The 17,582-nt window shown below is 41.5% G+C and overlaps 1 protein-coding gene across 3 annotated transcripts in view; it reads left to right on the forward strand.

Moving 5' to 3' along the window:
• Positions 1 to 17,582, forward strand: part of LOC141182781 (gastrula zinc finger protein XlCGF66.1-like) — a 177,550-nt gene that overhangs the window by 1,388 nt on the left and 158,580 nt on the right. For 2 of the 3 annotated variants that reach the window (XM_073660890.1, XM_073660888.1), the window contains exons 1-6: positions 199 to 280; positions 14,703 to 14,842; positions 14,972 to 15,076; positions 15,160 to 15,283; positions 15,367 to 15,464; positions 15,663 to 15,751. In XM_073660890.1, coding sequence (XP_073516991.1) covers positions 14,771 to 14,842; positions 14,972 to 15,076; positions 15,160 to 15,283; positions 15,367 to 15,464; positions 15,663 to 15,710 — 447 coding nt within the window. In that variant the 5' untranslated portion in view covers positions 199 to 280; positions 14,703 to 14,770 and the 3' untranslated portion in view covers positions 15,711 to 15,751. Of the gene's footprint in view, positions 1 to 198; positions 281 to 14,702; positions 14,843 to 14,971; positions 15,077 to 15,159; positions 15,284 to 15,366; positions 15,465 to 15,662; positions 15,752 to 17,582 lie in introns of those variants that run through there. The other variant, XM_073660889.1, reaches the window with a different exon arrangement.

Here is a 17,582-nt window from a genome sequence, read left to right on the forward strand (position 1 = left end):
CTCGTACACACGCGGCTCCGCTCCGTACACCTCGTACACACGCGGCTCTGCTCCGTACACCTCGTACACACGCGGCTCTGCTACATCCACACTGTAAACCCCTCCTGACCCCACACATAAACTTCAGCTCATCCAGCACCATGACAACCAGCACAGCAGAGTCCTGCATCCACTGAGGCCCCTGATCATGTGACCTCTGACTCCTCCCCTCCTGTGACCTCATGACAGCTCCTGTGCGCACAGAGCAGCCATATATGTGGTGGCGGCTCTGCAGGTGGAGGTATGTGGAGACCCCCATTACTGGGCGCAGGGGGCATTAACCCCTTCAGCACGGAGACTCTTTTGGGGTCTTGTGTTGCCCCTTTATAAGAATCATAAGGTTTTTGTTCTGTTTCCTGTAATAGATACATACGACCCAACTATGGAGCCAGGAAGGGAGGAAACGTATTGTTCTCATAGTACAGGACCCCTTTACTGGCCCCACAGTGTAATGCCCCCATTATGCCCCTTATGCAGGATGTATGATGCCCCCCACAGCGTAATGCTCCCATTATGCCCCTTATGCAGGATGTATGATGCCCCCACACAGTGTAATGCCCCCATTATGCCCCTTATGCAGGATGTATGATGCCCCCACACAGTGTAATGCCCCCATTATGCCCCTTATGCAGGATGTATGATGCCCCCCACACAGTGTAATGCCCCCATTATGCCCCTTATGCAGGATGTATGATGCCCCCACACAGTGTAATGCCCCCATTATTCCCCTTATGCAGGATGTATGATGCCCCCACACAGTGTAATGCCCCCATTATGCCCCTTATGCAGGATGTATGATGCCCCACACAGTGTAATGCCCCCATTATGCCCCTTATGCAGGATGTATGATGCCCCACACAGTGTAATGCCCCCATTATGCCCCTTATGCAGGATGTATGATGCCCCCACACAGTGTAATGCCCCCATTATTCCCCTTATGCAGGATGTATGATGCCCCCACACAGTGTAATGACCCCATTATGCCCCTTATGCAGGATGTATGATGCCCCCCACAGTGTAATGCCCCATTATGCCCCTTATGCAGTATGTATGATGCCCCCACACAGTGTAATGCTCCCATTATGCCCCTTATGCAGGATGTATGATGCCCACCACACAGTGTAATGCCCCCATTATGCCCCTTATGCAGGATGTATGATGCCCCCACACAGTGTAATGCCCCAATTATGCCCCTTATACAGGATGTATGATGCCCCCACACAGTGTAATGCCCCCATTATGCTCCTTATGCAGTATGTATGAAGCCCCCACACAGTATAATGTTCCCCCAGTAGCGCCTGAGGTCCTGTAGTTGGAATAATCCCTCTGGAGTTGGTTTTCCATTTGCCTGCTCCCCTACATGTAGACCCTCGAGCATGTATACATGCATGTAGGGGAGCAGGCCTTACTAGATATCGAGGCTTTGTACAGTAATATACCGCATGAGGATGGTATCAGAGGAGTAAGACATTTCTTGAAATCGAGATCAATAGAGTGTAGCAGACATAATGACTTCATGGAGGATCTTCTAAAATTCGCTATTACTCATAACTTCTTTCTTTTTGACAGGAAGTACTTCCACCATCTCAGGGGTACTGCGATGGGGAGCCACTGTGCACCCTCACATGCTAAAGTATTCCTGAGCTGGTAGGAGGAAACTACAATATTCAGGGATGATCATAAGTGGTGGCATCCATATATTGGGGTATGATATAGATATATTGACTACATTTTTATCATCTGGTCAGAGACGAGTGAGCAATCTTTTGAATTTGTCAGAGAACTCAATATCCATAGAGTGGGCCTTAGATTTATATCAGAGTTTAACTATTACCAGCTGCCTTTCCTGGATGTACTAATCAAGAAGGATTGCAATGGGACCCTAGGAACACTCATCTATCATAAACCTTCAAGCACTAATAAACTATTGAAGTGGGATAGCCACCACCCCATCCTCATAAAAAGAAGAATACCCAAGGGCCAGTTTTTACGGTTGGGTACTGCTCTAATGTCACAGATTTTAATATACAGGCTATAGACCTGAACATCAGATTCAGGGAAAAAGGGTACTCATGGTACATTTTGGATTCCACATCATCGTTTTCAGAAAAATGGGAGAGACAGACACTCCTCCATCCCTAACCTAGAGACCAAGAAAAAGATTGGACAACACGAGTAAGAAAAACTTACGACAATCAGAGTGACTGTATCTTTCATATCCTCAGAAAACACTGGGATATACTTGTGGCTGATCCGGACCTGAGGGTCCTGTGGGATCTACTCCCACAATAACTTTCAGAAACGGTCAGACAATTAGGGACCATTTAGTGCATAGTTACTGTCAGGGAAATATTGAGAAAGTATTAACAATTTCTCTCTGTCCCTGAAACCCCTCTTCATCCCTCCCTTATCCACCATTTGTCACCAGAGGAGAGCTGAAACTCCAGCTGTTGGTATGCAAAAAACAGTACAAGAAGTTCAGTAGCCTATTCTACTTAACATACAAATGCATCTCCTCTTAGCACAGACCTGGGATAGATTGACACCTTCCAGCATAGGGGCAGAGATGGAAGGAAAGAGGAAATGACTCGTTTAGGCTCAAAAGGGGTTTAACAAAGACTGCAGAATCTTCGAAATAACTAAAGTTTCATAATTCTCAAAATGAAGGGACCCATATTTTTAGTGACAGGGTCAGCTTGGGAATGATATGGATATTTTCCTGTCTCTGTAGGTCCCTCTGGGGGGCTGTGGCGCAAAAGTCCCAAATTAACAGATCGCAGCTATACCGTGTGAGGTCTCTTGAGAATGGTAAAATCATAACGGAAAAAAATGTATCACTTTCGGGCCTCTACGATCAACCCACAATAAGTTATCTCAAAAAACAGATATCTAATAAAGATATGAAGGCTGGAGACCAGCCCCCGTAATGTCATCCCAGGGGGTGTGTGGGCCGGTCTTTCACTTCAGCATAAAAGAATCTGCTGAGGTTGGAGTAGCATTCATTGCGGGAGTATATATTTATTATAGCAACGGATCTTGCTCGATAACAGTCAAATCAAGCTTAGTGTCTCCCCTTCACCTATATTGAATTGTCTCAGCGATCATTATAGTAAGTCTTCTTTAATCCTGTTTATTTTGTGTAACTACTTATGTATTGTATTGTCCACTTTTGTAAAATCTTGTATATTTTTCATAATACTGCCTCCCTTTTGGATTAAATATAAAATGTAATAATTCTTTTTCTTTTTTGCTGTAATTGTTCCCTCCCCCGAAGCCATACGCTATCAGAACGCAGGCGTCCGCCCAGGCCTGTATTATATTTCAAATCTGGACGGCGGTGGCAACAATTTATATTAACCCCTTGAAAGCCTGAGGCGTATTAGAACGCCCCAGGCCATCACCCCCGGTCCAGTTAGGGCTCCGGCTGTGAGCCTGCATTCAACCGAGCACATGTCAGCTGATTCTTAAAGCCCATCGGTGACCCCAGTGGTTGTCATGTAATTATCACTATGAGAGCCACCTAGTGGTCGGCGCTCATAGCACAGGAGCATTTCTGCTACATAGAGGTGATCTGCTCATCACCTCTATGTAGCAAAGGCGATCGGACAGTTGCTGCTTCTAGTCTCCTATGGAGACTATAGACGCAAGCAAAAAGTGTAAAAAAAAAGTTTTTAAAAATATTAAAAAAACATAAAAGTTTAAATCACCTCCCTTTCGCCCCAATCAAAATAAAATAATAAAAAAAACAACCCACATACACATATTTGGTATTGCCGTGTTCAGAATCGCCCGATCTATCAATATAACAAAAGAATTGATCCGAACGGTAAACGGCGTAACGAGAAAAAAATTCTAAACGCCAGAATTACTTTTTTTGGTCGCCGCAACATTGCAATAAAATGCAATAACGGGCGATGAAAACATCAGAGCTACTCCAAAATGGTACTAATAAAAACGTCAGCTCGGTGCGCAAAAAATAAACCCTCACCCGGCACCAGATCCCGAAAAATGGAGACACTACAAGTCTTGGAAAATGGTGCCTTTTTTTTTTTTTTAGCAAACTTTGGATTTTTTTTCACCACTTAAAAAAAAAAGAACCTATACATGTTTGGTGTCTACGAACTTGTAATGACCTGGAGAATAAGAAGGGCAGGTCAGTTTTAGCATTCAGTGAACGTGGTAAAAAAAAAAAAAAACATCTGTGGTATTGCACTTTTTTTGCAATTTCATTGCATTTGGATTTTTTTCCTGTTTTCCCGTACACGATATGGTAAAACCAGTAATGTCGTTCAAAAGTACAACTCATCCCGCAAAAAATAAGCCCTCACATGACCATATTAAAAATAAAAACGCTATGGCTCTGGGAACAAGGGAAGCTAAAAGCGAAAATGCAAAAACGGAAAATCCCAGGGTTAATTGGGCTATCGTGAAGCTGACAGTGACCGTACGGGGGCGTAGACACACATTCCATGCGTTGGAATCTGGAGGTGTGATGCCATACGCTCACTGGTCGCTTGCCGATACCTACGTAGTGGGTAGTCGGGATCGTGTGCTCGCCACTCCCTGACGAAATCCAGACAGAGTAACGGCAACGGTGAGATATTGTGTGATCTCCCCGGTGTCGTCACTGTGGAACCCTGACAATTTCTATAAAAAACCTGCACCCAAGGGGACTTGGCTAGATAGAGGAATCTACGATTTCTTTAGATTTGCAGAACATTGTCCATTTAATTGGATGAGACCATGTAAATCTTTCTTGAGTTCCTCCATGCCTAAAATCTTTTTCTAGTGGGATTATTCCAACTGTAAATCCTCAGGACTAGTATATATGATCACACCTGCCCCTAGATTATGTAGGCAAGATCAAGAGGGAGTCTGGGAGGATTGTGGGGGGGCATTTGGGCAGTATACGCCATGGTTGGGACACCCCATTAGCGAGACATATGAACAGTGTACATTGAGATCAAACTGGAGACATCTCCTTTTGTATCATTGAGATGGTTAAACCCAATGTGAGAGGTGGTGATCACAATAGATGTATCCTCAAAAAAGAAAGTAAGTGGGTTGTTAGACTGGATTCACTGGCCCCTAAGGGACTCAATGAGCAAATTTCTTATGCCTGTTTTGTGTGAATACAGACCCATCCTGGATTATATTTTTAGATTGTATACTCTACCCATTGCTACTCAGTTCCCTGTGAATGGGATTCACATATTATTGTACTTCATCGAGATATCTGAGCTTCTATATCAGAATTATTACTTAGCAATTATTCCACATATACTATTTATTAATTAACAAGTGTGGTGATCCTTGTGTATCTCTAATTGTGCAATAGAGGTCAAATTTGACCATTTAGGAATATACTGTGGGCCATCATCCCATATCTTATGAAGTGATAAAGTAGATCTACTTGCCTATTGCATGATGGGAGGATGTGCAATACTTGTTTTTAGTCTCCCATGACGCTGATCTCAGAGATAGAAAAATCTTATGTTGGTGTAATGCAATCCAAAACCATTATGCGCTCCGGTGTGGAACACATGCTTCTGGACATGCACAATCGCAGATAGGAGACTGTGATGCACTCCGGCGTGGAACGCACATGTCCCGGCACGTTTGTGCTTTCTGCCCGCCTGTCTCCGTTGTTTTGTGCTGGATTTTGGGGAATACTTGAGAATTTATTTTTGTTCCATCTGTCTTTAATTAATCCATCAGATAAGTCCTCAGAGAATTATAATTAGAGGAACCCATGGACACATTAGGATTTGTGAAGATGACCTCCGCTCTCCTCTATTTCCTTTGAATTTATTGTGTGACTTGTATTTCAAAACAGTAGCTCTTGGTTTGTTTCACTTCCATGTGTAAATTGAATTTGACTCGTAGTCTTTGATATCTCTTTCAAACTTAGTTTTTTTGATGTCTGAGATCCATCCTCCAGACTTTGTAAATTCTTTTGCATATTTTGTTTGATTTTTGTATCCAAAAAGGCTTCTACACTTGGCGGAAAACTTTCAACTAGTTATTTTCAAGAAACAAATATCAAACGCTATGTGACTTGGTTATCCTTGGTTAGGTTTTTTTTTTTATTTAGATTGTGAGCCCCAATGGGGACAGCGATGATAATGTATGTAAAGCTCTGCGGAATATGTTGGCGCTATATAAAAATAAAGAATATATATATATATATATATATATAATATAATGTGGACATACACCCTGTAAAGCATGCAACTATGTTAACCGCTTCCCGACAGCCCACTGTACATAAACGTCCGCGCTGCCTGGGCTCTGTGCAGCGCGGACGTTTAAAAACGGTGGGTGGTCTCGCAGCGCTCAGGACCCCCAGGGTCCTGCAAGCGCTGCGAGAGCGGTGCAGAGCGTTAGCTCTGACAGGGAACATCATCGGGACCTGATTGGATCAGGTCCCAGTGATGTTAACCCTTTGCTGCCTTCTATATGCCGCGATCTATCGTGATCGCGGCATATAGAAGACAGCAGGAGGAGAGGGGGTGGTATACTTACCTCTCCGAAGACCCCTGATACCTTTCAGGACCTTGGGTTGCTATGGCAGCTGGAGGTCACATGACAGCCTCCAGCTCTACCATATATGGTGTCCTGCCAGTGTCAGCCTGCAGCTGAAGCCTGGCAGGACACACTGACTGTGTGAAGATCTCATGTAATGTAATATATGTCTATTACATTACATGAGATCAGCGATCAGAAAAATAAAAATTAATGTCCCATACAGGGACTAAGTAAAACTGTAAAAAAAAGTTTTAAAAAAATGTTTTGAAACTGTTAAAAAAAAAATACAAAATAAATTAAAATAAATAAAATATTAAACCGATAAATCCGTATATTTATGCAAAAATAAAAAAAGTATACATATTTGGTATCGCCGCGTCCGAAACAACCCGAGCTATAAAACTGTCACACTAATTAACTCCTTCTGTGCACACCGTAATAAAAATAAATAAAAAATGGAGGAAAAAACTATGCTTTTTCCTCATATCGCCAAACAAAAAGTGGAAAAAAATGCGATCAAAAAGCAAAATGGAAATAAAAATGGTACCGTTGAAAACGTCATCTTGTTCCGCAAAAAAAAGAGCGGTATGGCGGCTTATCAGCCGAAAAATAAAAAAGTTATAGCGCTCAGAATAAAGCAATGCAAAAAAAAATTTTTTCTATAAAATTGTTTTATTGTGTAAAAGCGCCAAAACATAAAAAAAATATACAGTAAATGTAATATCGCTGTAAACGTACCGACCCGAAGAATAACGCTGCCTGATCACTTTCACCACATGCAGAACGGCATACAAAAAAACCCTCAAAAAACAATTCCTGAATTGTTGGTTTTTGTTAATTTTACCTCCCAAAAAACGGAATAGAAAGTGATCAAAAAACGTCACGTACCCAAAAATGGTACCAATAAAAATGTCAACTCGTCCCGCAAAAAACAAGCCGTCACATGACTCTGTCGGCCGAAATATGGAAAAATTATAGCTCTCAAAATATGGTGATGCAAAAACTAGATTTTGCAAAAAAAAAAGCGTCTCTTAGTGTGTGACAGCTGTCAGTCATAAAAACCCGATATAAATCTGGTATCTCTGTAATCGCACCGACCCGAAGAATAAAGTAATCTACCGTAATCAGTTATATCACACGAGGAACGGCGTAAAAAAATAAATAAAACCAATTCTTCACCTGCTACTGATTTGTTTATTATGTCTCCCAAAGATCGCACTAAGGCTCTGCTCACATTTATCCTGCGCTCTGCGCTGAGCACTTACGCCAGAGTTTCCGTGTAAATCTCTGAAATACGTGATTCAGACGGAACCCATGATGGAAGATTCCCTGTAATGAGGCAGATATAGGCCACTGTGAATGCCGTATGGCCTGTGATCCCACGGTGTCATTTGTTTTAGGCGTGCATAAAAGTGCGGTTGGCCACAGTTTTGTGCACTTCTGAAAAAAAGGACACCGCTAAACAGAGGCCAGACGGAGTCCAGAGCAACTCTGCTGCCTCATTACAGTGAATGGATCCTGCAGGGGTTTCATCTGAATTACATCACTTTGAAATTTAGATGGAAACCCCGATGTAAGTGCTCAGCCTAGAGCGCCGGATGTTACGTAAAATGTTCCCAATAAAAGCTTCAACTCAGTCCTCAAAAAAAGCTAGTCCCCACTCAGGTCCGTCATCTGTTAAAAATATAAGGGACTTCCAAGTTACTGGTAGCAGAAAGGCTCTGGAAAAGCGAAATGGCCCTTGCCCCCCCAAAAGAAATTCAGAAAATTTTGTGCTCCCAAATCCAAATGCCTATTCTACAATAATTTGTTCTCCAAATGTCAAATAGCACTCCGTCCCCCCCAGATTTCGCCGTATGGTTGAGCGGTACGATACAGCCACATATGGGGTATTGCCACTTTTAGAAGAAATTGTGTGACTCATTTCGGCACCATTTTTACCCATTGCCCTGTGTGAAAATGTAAAATCTGAGGGTAAAACATTTTTTTGTGGTAAAAATATAATTATGCTTTTTTCACTGCCCAATGGTATAAATTTAAAAATTAAAAAATACTCACTACTTCCCTAGATGAATTCCTTGAGAGGTGTAGTTTACAAAATGGGGTCACTTGTGGGGGTTTCTGCTGTTTCGGCATGTCAGCGACTCTTCAAATGTGACATGGTGTCTGCAACCTATCCCAGCCAACATAGCGCTCCTTTCTCTTCCGAACCCTGCCGTACACCAAAGCAGTGGTTTTCCCCCACATATGGGGTATCTGCGTACTCAGGAGAAATTGCACAACAAATTTCATTGTGCAATTTATCCTGTTACCCTTATGATAATACAAAATTAGGGAATGAAAAACATTTTTTGTGGGAAAAATGTGAAAATTTTATTTTTATGGCTCAATATTATAAACTTCTGTGAAGCACCTGGGGGTGCAAGGTGCTCACCACACATCTAGATAAGTTCCCTAAGGGGTCTAGTTTCCAAAATGATGTCACTTGTGGGGGGTTTCCACTGTTTAGGCACATTAGGGGCCCCCCAAATGCAACATGGCGTCCGCTAATTATTCAAACAAATTTTACATTCAAAAAGTCAAATGGCGCTCCTTCCCTTTCGAACCCTGCCGTGCGCCCAAACAGTGGTTTGCCTCCACATATGGGGTATCAGCGTGTTCAGGAGAAATTGCACAACAAACTTCATGGTGCAATTTATACTATTACCCTTATGATAATGCAAAATTAACGGATGAAAAACGTTTTTGTGGGAAAAATGTGAAAATTTTATTTTTACAGCTCAATATTATAAACTTCTGTGAAGCACCTTGGGGTTCAAGGTGCTCACCACACATCTAGATAAGTTCCCTAAGGGGTCTAGTTTCCAAAATGGTGTCACTTGTGGGGGGTTTCCACTGTTTAGGAACATCAGGGGCTCCCCAAATGCAACATGGCGTCCTCTAATTATTCAAACAAATTTTACATTCAAATGGCGCTCCTTCCCTTCCGAACCCTGCCGTGCGCCCAAACAGTGGTTTTCCCTCACATATGGGGTATCATCGCGCTCAAGAGAAATTGCACAACAAATTTTGGGGTCCATTTTTTCCTGTTACCCCTGTGAAAATAAAAAAAATTGGGTCTAAAGTAACATTTTTGTGAAAAAAGTTAAATGTTAATTTTTTTCTTCCACATTCCAAAAATTCCTGTGAAGCACCTGAAGGGTTTAATAAAGTTCTTGAATGTGGTTTTGAGCACCTTGAGGGGTGCAGTTTTTAGAATGATGTCACTTTTGGGTATTTTCTGTCATAAAGACCCCTCAAAGTGACTTCAAATATGATGTGGTCCCTAAAAAAATGTTTTTGTAAATTTTGTTGGAAAAATGAGAATTCGCTGGTCAACTTTTAACCCTTATAGCTCCCTAACAAAAAAAATTTTGGTTCCAAAATTGTGCTGATGTAAAGTAAACATGTGGGAAATGTTATTTATTAACTATTTTGTGTGACATATCTCTCTGATTTAAGGGCATGAAATTTCAAAGTTTGAAAATTGCTAAATTTTCAAAATTTTCACCAAATTTCCGATTTTTTCACAAATAAACGCAAGTGATATCGAAGAAATTTTACCACTATGCTGAAGTACAATATGTCACGAAAAAACAATCTCAGAATCAGGGGGATCCGTTGAAGCATTCCAGAGTAATTACTTCATAAATTGACAGTGGTCAGAATTGAAAAAATTGGCCCAGTCACGAAGGCAAAAACAGGCTCTGGTGCGAAGTGGTTAATAAAACCAACACATTTGAAGAAAACCTAACAGGACTACAATTTGCAATACACAATTTCATCAGTTGTAACACTATAGGGGTCATCTACTAAATAGAGTGTATAGAGAGTTAACTACAATATGTGGGATGGACGTCAGATCCGCTAAAAAAATGTATTAGAAGACATTTATCTGACGCAATCAATCCCACAGCATTAAACCTGTCTGTGGTTTCAAGACGCTTTTCACAAAAACATAAAGGGGATATCAGACCCTTCAGATATTAGGAATAGAAAAGGTTTATAAACCATTAAGAGGTGGAGATATGAAAAGAAAAATCTTAAATAGAAAGTCATATTGGATATTTAATTTACACACTAGAGCCCCACAGGGAATGGACATCAGACAGGATTAATATTACAGTACAATTAATTGTATTTGTTTTTGATTTCCAGTGATTTTATTGAATGTCTCATGCATGAGTTGTATTTGTGTATTCTCTTTTACTTCCATACAATACAGGGTTAAATTGTCTGAGAAGTACTCAGTAATCAATGGACACGCAGGCATTCCAAAGGGAAGGATATAAAAGTATCACGGAGACTCACATGTTGTAAATAATGAATAAGCATTGGTTTCATATGCGGGCACTTGGTGGTATGCCATCACAACAGTTTTATGAACTCACAATAAGGCTATGTGCCCACGTAGCAGATTTGATCCAGAGCGTTTTTGCCTCTCTATGGAAGAAAAAAACGCATGCAGATTTACATGCTTTTTTTCTGCCAGAGAGAAGCATTTTTTCAGCGTTTTCGCATGCGTTTTTTCAAGCAGTTTTCCAAGCAATTTTGAGCATCTCTTGGAAAGTGCTTGACAAGTTGGTCACACTATATAAATCCCTGCAACCGGCATGGATTTATATATTGTGACCAAGTAATAGTTAAAAAAAAGAATAAGAATGGTAAAAAATAAAAAAAAAAGATTATACTCACCTTCCGATGTCTTCCTGGTGTCATCTCTGCTGCGTCCGGTCTCTTGCAATGCTCGCGCTGTTGTGAAGGACCTGCGGTGACATCATTGAGTCATGTGATGGGTCACATGACTCAGTGACGTCATGGCAGGTCCTTCACAACAGCGCAAGCATTGCAAGAGACCGGACGGCGTGGACAAAACACCGGGATGACATCGGAAGGTGAGTATAATCTTTATTTTTTGTATTAAATTCTTTTATTTACAGATTCTATGGTACATGAGTCTGGAGGAGAGTCTTCTATCCTCCAGGCCTGGGTACCATCCGCACATTAGAACGCGTCAATTACGCAAGTACAGATGCAGTCTTGCGGTATTGGCGCGTTCTAATGCAAGTCAATGGCGGCGATTACGCTGCGTGTCCGCAAAATTAATGGACATGCTGCGTATTTTTGAGCGCAGCATAAACGCTGCGGAAAAATACGCAGCATGGGCATTGAAAGTGCGGATTTGCATTGGAGACCATGGGGGAAGGTTTACCAAGTGTTTCCCAAGCGTTTACGCTGCGGAAATTCCGCAGCATAAACGCTTGAAAAACGCATCGTGGGCACACAGCCTTAATGTGAGGTTTTAACAATATAGACAATGCTGGAGAATCCATCTCTCCTCCTTGCTCTACTTGAACCTTGAAATGTCCCTGACCAGGGCGGCTCCATGCGGTGATCTTCAGACAAAGTGCATTGAATAAACAGTGAGCTGACCTCCCTCTCCATTTTACCATTATATGCATGTTTTCCCTATAGTGATGAATATTTATTTTTGCTAAAACTGTGATATTTTCACTTTAAAACTTTTTTTAAACCTTTTTTATAAACTTTTTTTAAACAGCTCTCCTTAGTGCGATCATACAACACAGAAGCCTCTGATTGCTCAGATGATGCACTGTACTACTGTAGTGCGGTGTATTATCACTACCTGTGCAATAGTAACGTCCCCATACACATGAGATAAGTGTTGACTGATCGGTCATTTGGCAGACGGTTATCTCTCCCGACTCCCCCATACACACAAATATTCCAGCTTTTCTGTGGTCTGTATGAGAGAGTCGCCTCCAGACTCCTCTAGCGGAGGATTATCTACAGGAAGAACAAACATTTTAGCCTCTGAAATTCAGGATCACAGATCCTTCTCTGCCCTGACATTATCTGTTGGGAGGCCCCCAAATACATTATATAGTCAACCAAACCCCCCGAAATCAGTGCTTTCATGCAGCTTTAGTCTAATGTGTCTGGGGGCGTTAAAAGGTAACTTATTGAATGCTGCCTCTGGCCCGGCCTAATAGACTTTCGTACATTGCAGGCCCAAACACCATTATTAGGCATTTAAGTATCATAGTAACTAGTCAGCCCCATACTATTGAGTACTTGGGGGAGGAAGGTCATTCAGCCGAACTCTGTCAAACCTTCTTAGATGCCATGTTTGCTTTTTGCAGGAGCAAGTGGTTAAACTGCCAGGGATTTTATTGCAGCCGCACCCATGCCATCCCTGCGGTGTACATCTATGTTCTGGTGCTCAAAAGAATTCATATAAGAACAAACACAAATGTTTAACATGTTAAAAAATGACAATGTGTCTTCTGCTTTTTGCATGTTTTTTTTTCTACAAGAATTGTTGGTGACAGTTTTCTTTTGAAACTTTTTAATATCTGCTTTTTTCTTTTTTTTTTTTCTTGTAATATAGGAAAGCCTAAGGCCAGAAGTAAACCCCATAATACACTATACATGTAGACTTCAGTATCAAATCATTTCTGTCTGCGGTGTGTGTGCAAACAAAACAGCTTTTATAAAAGCCTCAAACTTCTGTGTGTGAATCAGACATGAGATCTAACTTGATAGAAGATTACAGTCCGGGGAAGACGGGAAACATTCATATAGATGGCCAGTGGTGCAGTAGTCAGTGACGGACTCTGGCCAAATATGGTTTTAGATCCGTAGTAGAAGATGTTGCCTCATCATGACATAGTTATTTCTCATGTCACTTGTAATGAATATCTCCTGCAGTATTGCTAATTCCAATTCCATTGTCGGAAAATGGGACGAGAATTAGCGTTATGGAAGGTGTCATGAACTCACAAAGAGATGACACCGGGGAGATTACATAATCTCTCACCGTTGTCGTCACTCTGTGGGGATATGTGTATATGCCCCCGTACGGTCACTGTCAGCTTCACGATAACCCAATTATTATTGTTCGCTGCCACCACCGTCCAGATTTGAAATATAATACAGGCCTGGTCGGACGCCTGCGTTCTGGTAGGGTATATGGCTTCGGGGGAGGGAACGATTACAGAGCAAAAGAAACAGGACTATTACATTTTATATTTAATCCAAAAGGAAGGCAGTGTTATGAAAAATATACAAGGATTTTACAAAGGGGACAATACAGTACAGAATATACAGTTACACAATATAAACAGGATTAAAGAAGACTTACGTAATAGATCGCAGAGACAATTCCGTTTAGCTGGAGGGGGGCGCCCCACTTATTGATTTGACTGTTATCGAACAAGATCCGTTTATTATAGTCTCTATACCCCCCTGGCAATGAATACTCATCCATCCTCCTTGGATTCTTTTATGCCTAAGGGGAGACCTGCCCACACAGCACCTGGGATGACATTAAGGGGGCTGGCTTTACCATTTTTTCCGTTATGAATTTACCTTCCTTTAGAGACCACACATGACATAGTTGTTGTCTGTTATTTTGTTACTTTTGCACCCCAGCTACCTGGAGGGACTCACAGCTACGATAAAATAAGCATATTGTTCCTTGGCTGACCCTGCCACTAAAAACATGGGTCCCATTATTAGCGGAGTTATAGAACTTACAATATTTCATATTTCGTATCAGCTCCGGACATCCTGAAGTTTGTGTTAAACCCCTTTGAAGCCTAAATGAGTTTTCCTTCAATCTCTGCCCCTGCTGGAAGGTGTCAACCTATCCCAGGTCTGTGCTAAGGGGAGATGCATTCCTATGTTAAGTGGGTCAGTAGCACCTTTTGTGCTGCATTTGTCTACAAGTGACTTCTGCTGTGTGTGTTAAATTGCATGGAAACAGTTGGTTTGGTCCAAATGGTGGATAAGGAAGAGGTGAGAGAGAAGAGGGGTTTGGGAGAAATTGTTAATATTTTCTCAATATTTCCCTGACGGTGAGTCTATGAGAAATGTATTCAGCTGCAGACTCCGAGGAAGAAACTGCTTGTTGTCTGTGGCCTTAAATATATAGGTTTTATTACTAGATGTAAAGAAAAAACGAAATACTGTCAAATAATAAATCTCCTTATATGTTTCCCCTCGTTATCTCCAATAGTTGTATTATTGCACAGGATTTTTATGATGTTCCATCGGCTTATCTTCTCATTCAGGTCTCTACAATACCGGATCCTCTCAGTGCAGATCTTCTATATAACAAAATTTTCCTGATTTACCTGATATGGACAGGGAAAAGATGGCGGAGAGGATATTCCACCTCACCCTAGAGATCCTCTTCCGGATTACTGGAGAGGTGAGAGATTCTGATGACGTCACATTACATCAATCTTATCTATAGGAATAACAGACGGACAGAACTGGAGAGGTGAGGACTCTGGAAATGTCTGTAGTGAGATTTATTAATGTTTCTCTCCATAACCAGCGATTAATCACGGGGCCTCCACCTTACCTCCTGATACATGAGGACATCAATGACCAGAAGATCCTAGAACTTGCCTACAAGATGATTGAGCTTCTGACTGGAGAGGTGACACTGCTGGGAATTCTGGGACATTATACAGTAACGCTATGGAGGAATCGGGGGGATGACGGTATCATTGTATGTGTCAGGTTCCTATAAGATGTCAGGATGTCGCCGTCTATTTCTCCATGGAGGAGTGGGAGTATTTAGAAGGACACAAAGATCTGTACAGGGACTTCATGATGGAGGTTCCCAAGCCCCTCACATCACCAGGTAATAGACAGGACTAAATACACACAACCTATAATTATCTGTATGTAAAGAATGAATTCAGCCCCTGTATGTGTATCCTCCAGATATATCCAGTAAGAGGACAACACCAGAGAGATGTCCCCATCCTCTTCTTCCACAGGACTGTAAACAAGAAGATCCCAATGTTCCTCAGGATCATCAGGTAGATGGAGAGAAGGTGTCATGAGATCTCCCCTATGATGTGTAGACGGCTGTGAAGGTCTTGTGCTCAGTCTTGTTTTATCCACCAGTATTATATGTTTTATACTTGTGTAATGAGAACGGTGGAGATGGCAGGATTAGAGCTGATCATAGATGGGACTTCTCCATCTGTCTGTGACTTTTACAATATTTGTTTCAGGGTGAAGATCTGACCCATATTAATACTACAGAGACATGTGAGGGGTGATGAGTGGTGTAAGGAGGAGATTCCTACATATGACTACCCAGGTGAGTAGTAATCACTAAATGCAGAGAAGTCACAGATTCTTCTCAGTCACTGGCTGTGGCTGCTTTATCGGTGGTGTAGTCTGGCCGTATAGCAATCGTGCGATCACCATTTTGCCACTAGACCACAACATTCTCCTCCGTCCGAAAATGTTCAATTTACTTTGGGAAATTGTGAAAGACCTTTTCTATACAACTTACAACCTGAAGGAATCACCTACCCCCTGGGATTAGGAGACGCTGACCGTTACCTGCCCAGGTCTGTAAACTACAAAGCCAAATGACAGTGTACGTAGAATGTGCTGACAAGTGAGAAAATCACTTGAAGAAAAATATTTTCATTGGCCTGTAAGAGAAAGCGGAGGGTAATGATGCTGTTGGCTTCCTAGAACCCTGATATCTTATTGGATGAATCTACCTTCTCTCCCTTCTGTGCTGCTGAATGTGCTCATATGGTCCCTACAAGACCAGGTCCAGTCTTTCCAGACTTTTTTGATCGACAACATTAAATGTGCAGTGAGGCCAAGTGTGAATTTCTGTACAATAACAACAGAGTTTCCCTTTATCCTGATTTTTCAATATCTTTTAAAACCAATTAACTTCAAACAGGATTGTGATAAACTACATAAAAAACATTACACCTGTGCCATGATATATCTCTAAGCTGTGCGTGGCTGATGGCTGTAATATACATTTATTCCCGCCTGCAGGAGATGTGTTGGCTCCAGCCCTGGTTTCATGGAGTCACTCCAAGTCATAAATTCCATTATGTTTTCGATCCTAAGAAATTCAGATTACTGCACAATCTCTCCTGAAATGGGGGCGATAATACTTTCTCTACTCTTCTGCTCAGGACTCATAGTAGCTCCAATGGTCCAACATAAATGAGTGTGACTCCAGTTTAGTGTTGGATTTCTCCCTTCATGCATATGTAGTAGTTGGGGATGTTACATGTTTTTATATTCTTTCTTTTTTTACAAGTTCATTCTGTATGATAGTTTCATTGTGGTTGGATCGGCCTCCCTCACTTATGTGACGCTGTAACTCCCTGGTAGTCTTTCAAAAAGAAGGTCTCCATTGCCTCTTCCAAATGCTCGAGATCTAAATTTAAGACCCCTCAGCTCTGCAGTATTATAAAAAGTTCTCTTTGAACGTCTAATATTTCTTCTTGACACTCATCTGACAGAAAATATTGTCCCTTACGATAGTTTAGATTGCCAAGAGCCACAGAGCCCCATACTCTAATTACCCCAGAGAGGTTTCACCACTAGTTACTCATTTATTACTGATGAAGACTGTTGAGTTTGATCATTTCAGTCGATGTTTTATTGTGTATAGTCACAGTTTTTGACTTCAGTAATCCTCTGATTTAACCTCTTCAGGCACCCAGTTTTCTGTTCCTAATCAGGGCCATTTTTCAAATCTGACGTTTGTCACTTTATGTGGTGATAACTTTGAAATTCTTCACAAAGGATAATAGGAAACAAATGGACCTTACAAATTATTTTTCAACTTCTTTTGAATGTGACAATACCCTATATATGGTTGTACACTACTGTCTGGGCACATGGCAGGTTAAGAAGGGAAGGAGCGACATTTAGCTATTAGGAATGCAGATTTTGCTGGAATAGTTCCCAGACACAATGTATTGGGGGCACTGTTTATGGTCACCTGGAAGCTCGAAAGATGGCCACCACGAACAGGCTTGCCTTATCTACCCCATTTATAGATTTCAAAAATTACTTTGCTCATCACCCTTTAACCCCTCTACATGGATCTGGACTAACACAGAGATCCCTAGGCTTGGGCCACGGTGTTACCTGCTGTTCTGTGG

The sequence above is a fragment of the Phyllobates terribilis genome, unplaced genomic scaffold (assembly GCF_046119375.1).
Source record: "Phyllobates terribilis strain yellow unplaced genomic scaffold, ASM4611937v1 Scaffold_36__1_contigs__length_13169755, whole genome shotgun sequence".
NCBI lineage: Eukaryota > Metazoa > Chordata > Amphibia > Anura > Dendrobatidae > Phyllobates > Phyllobates terribilis.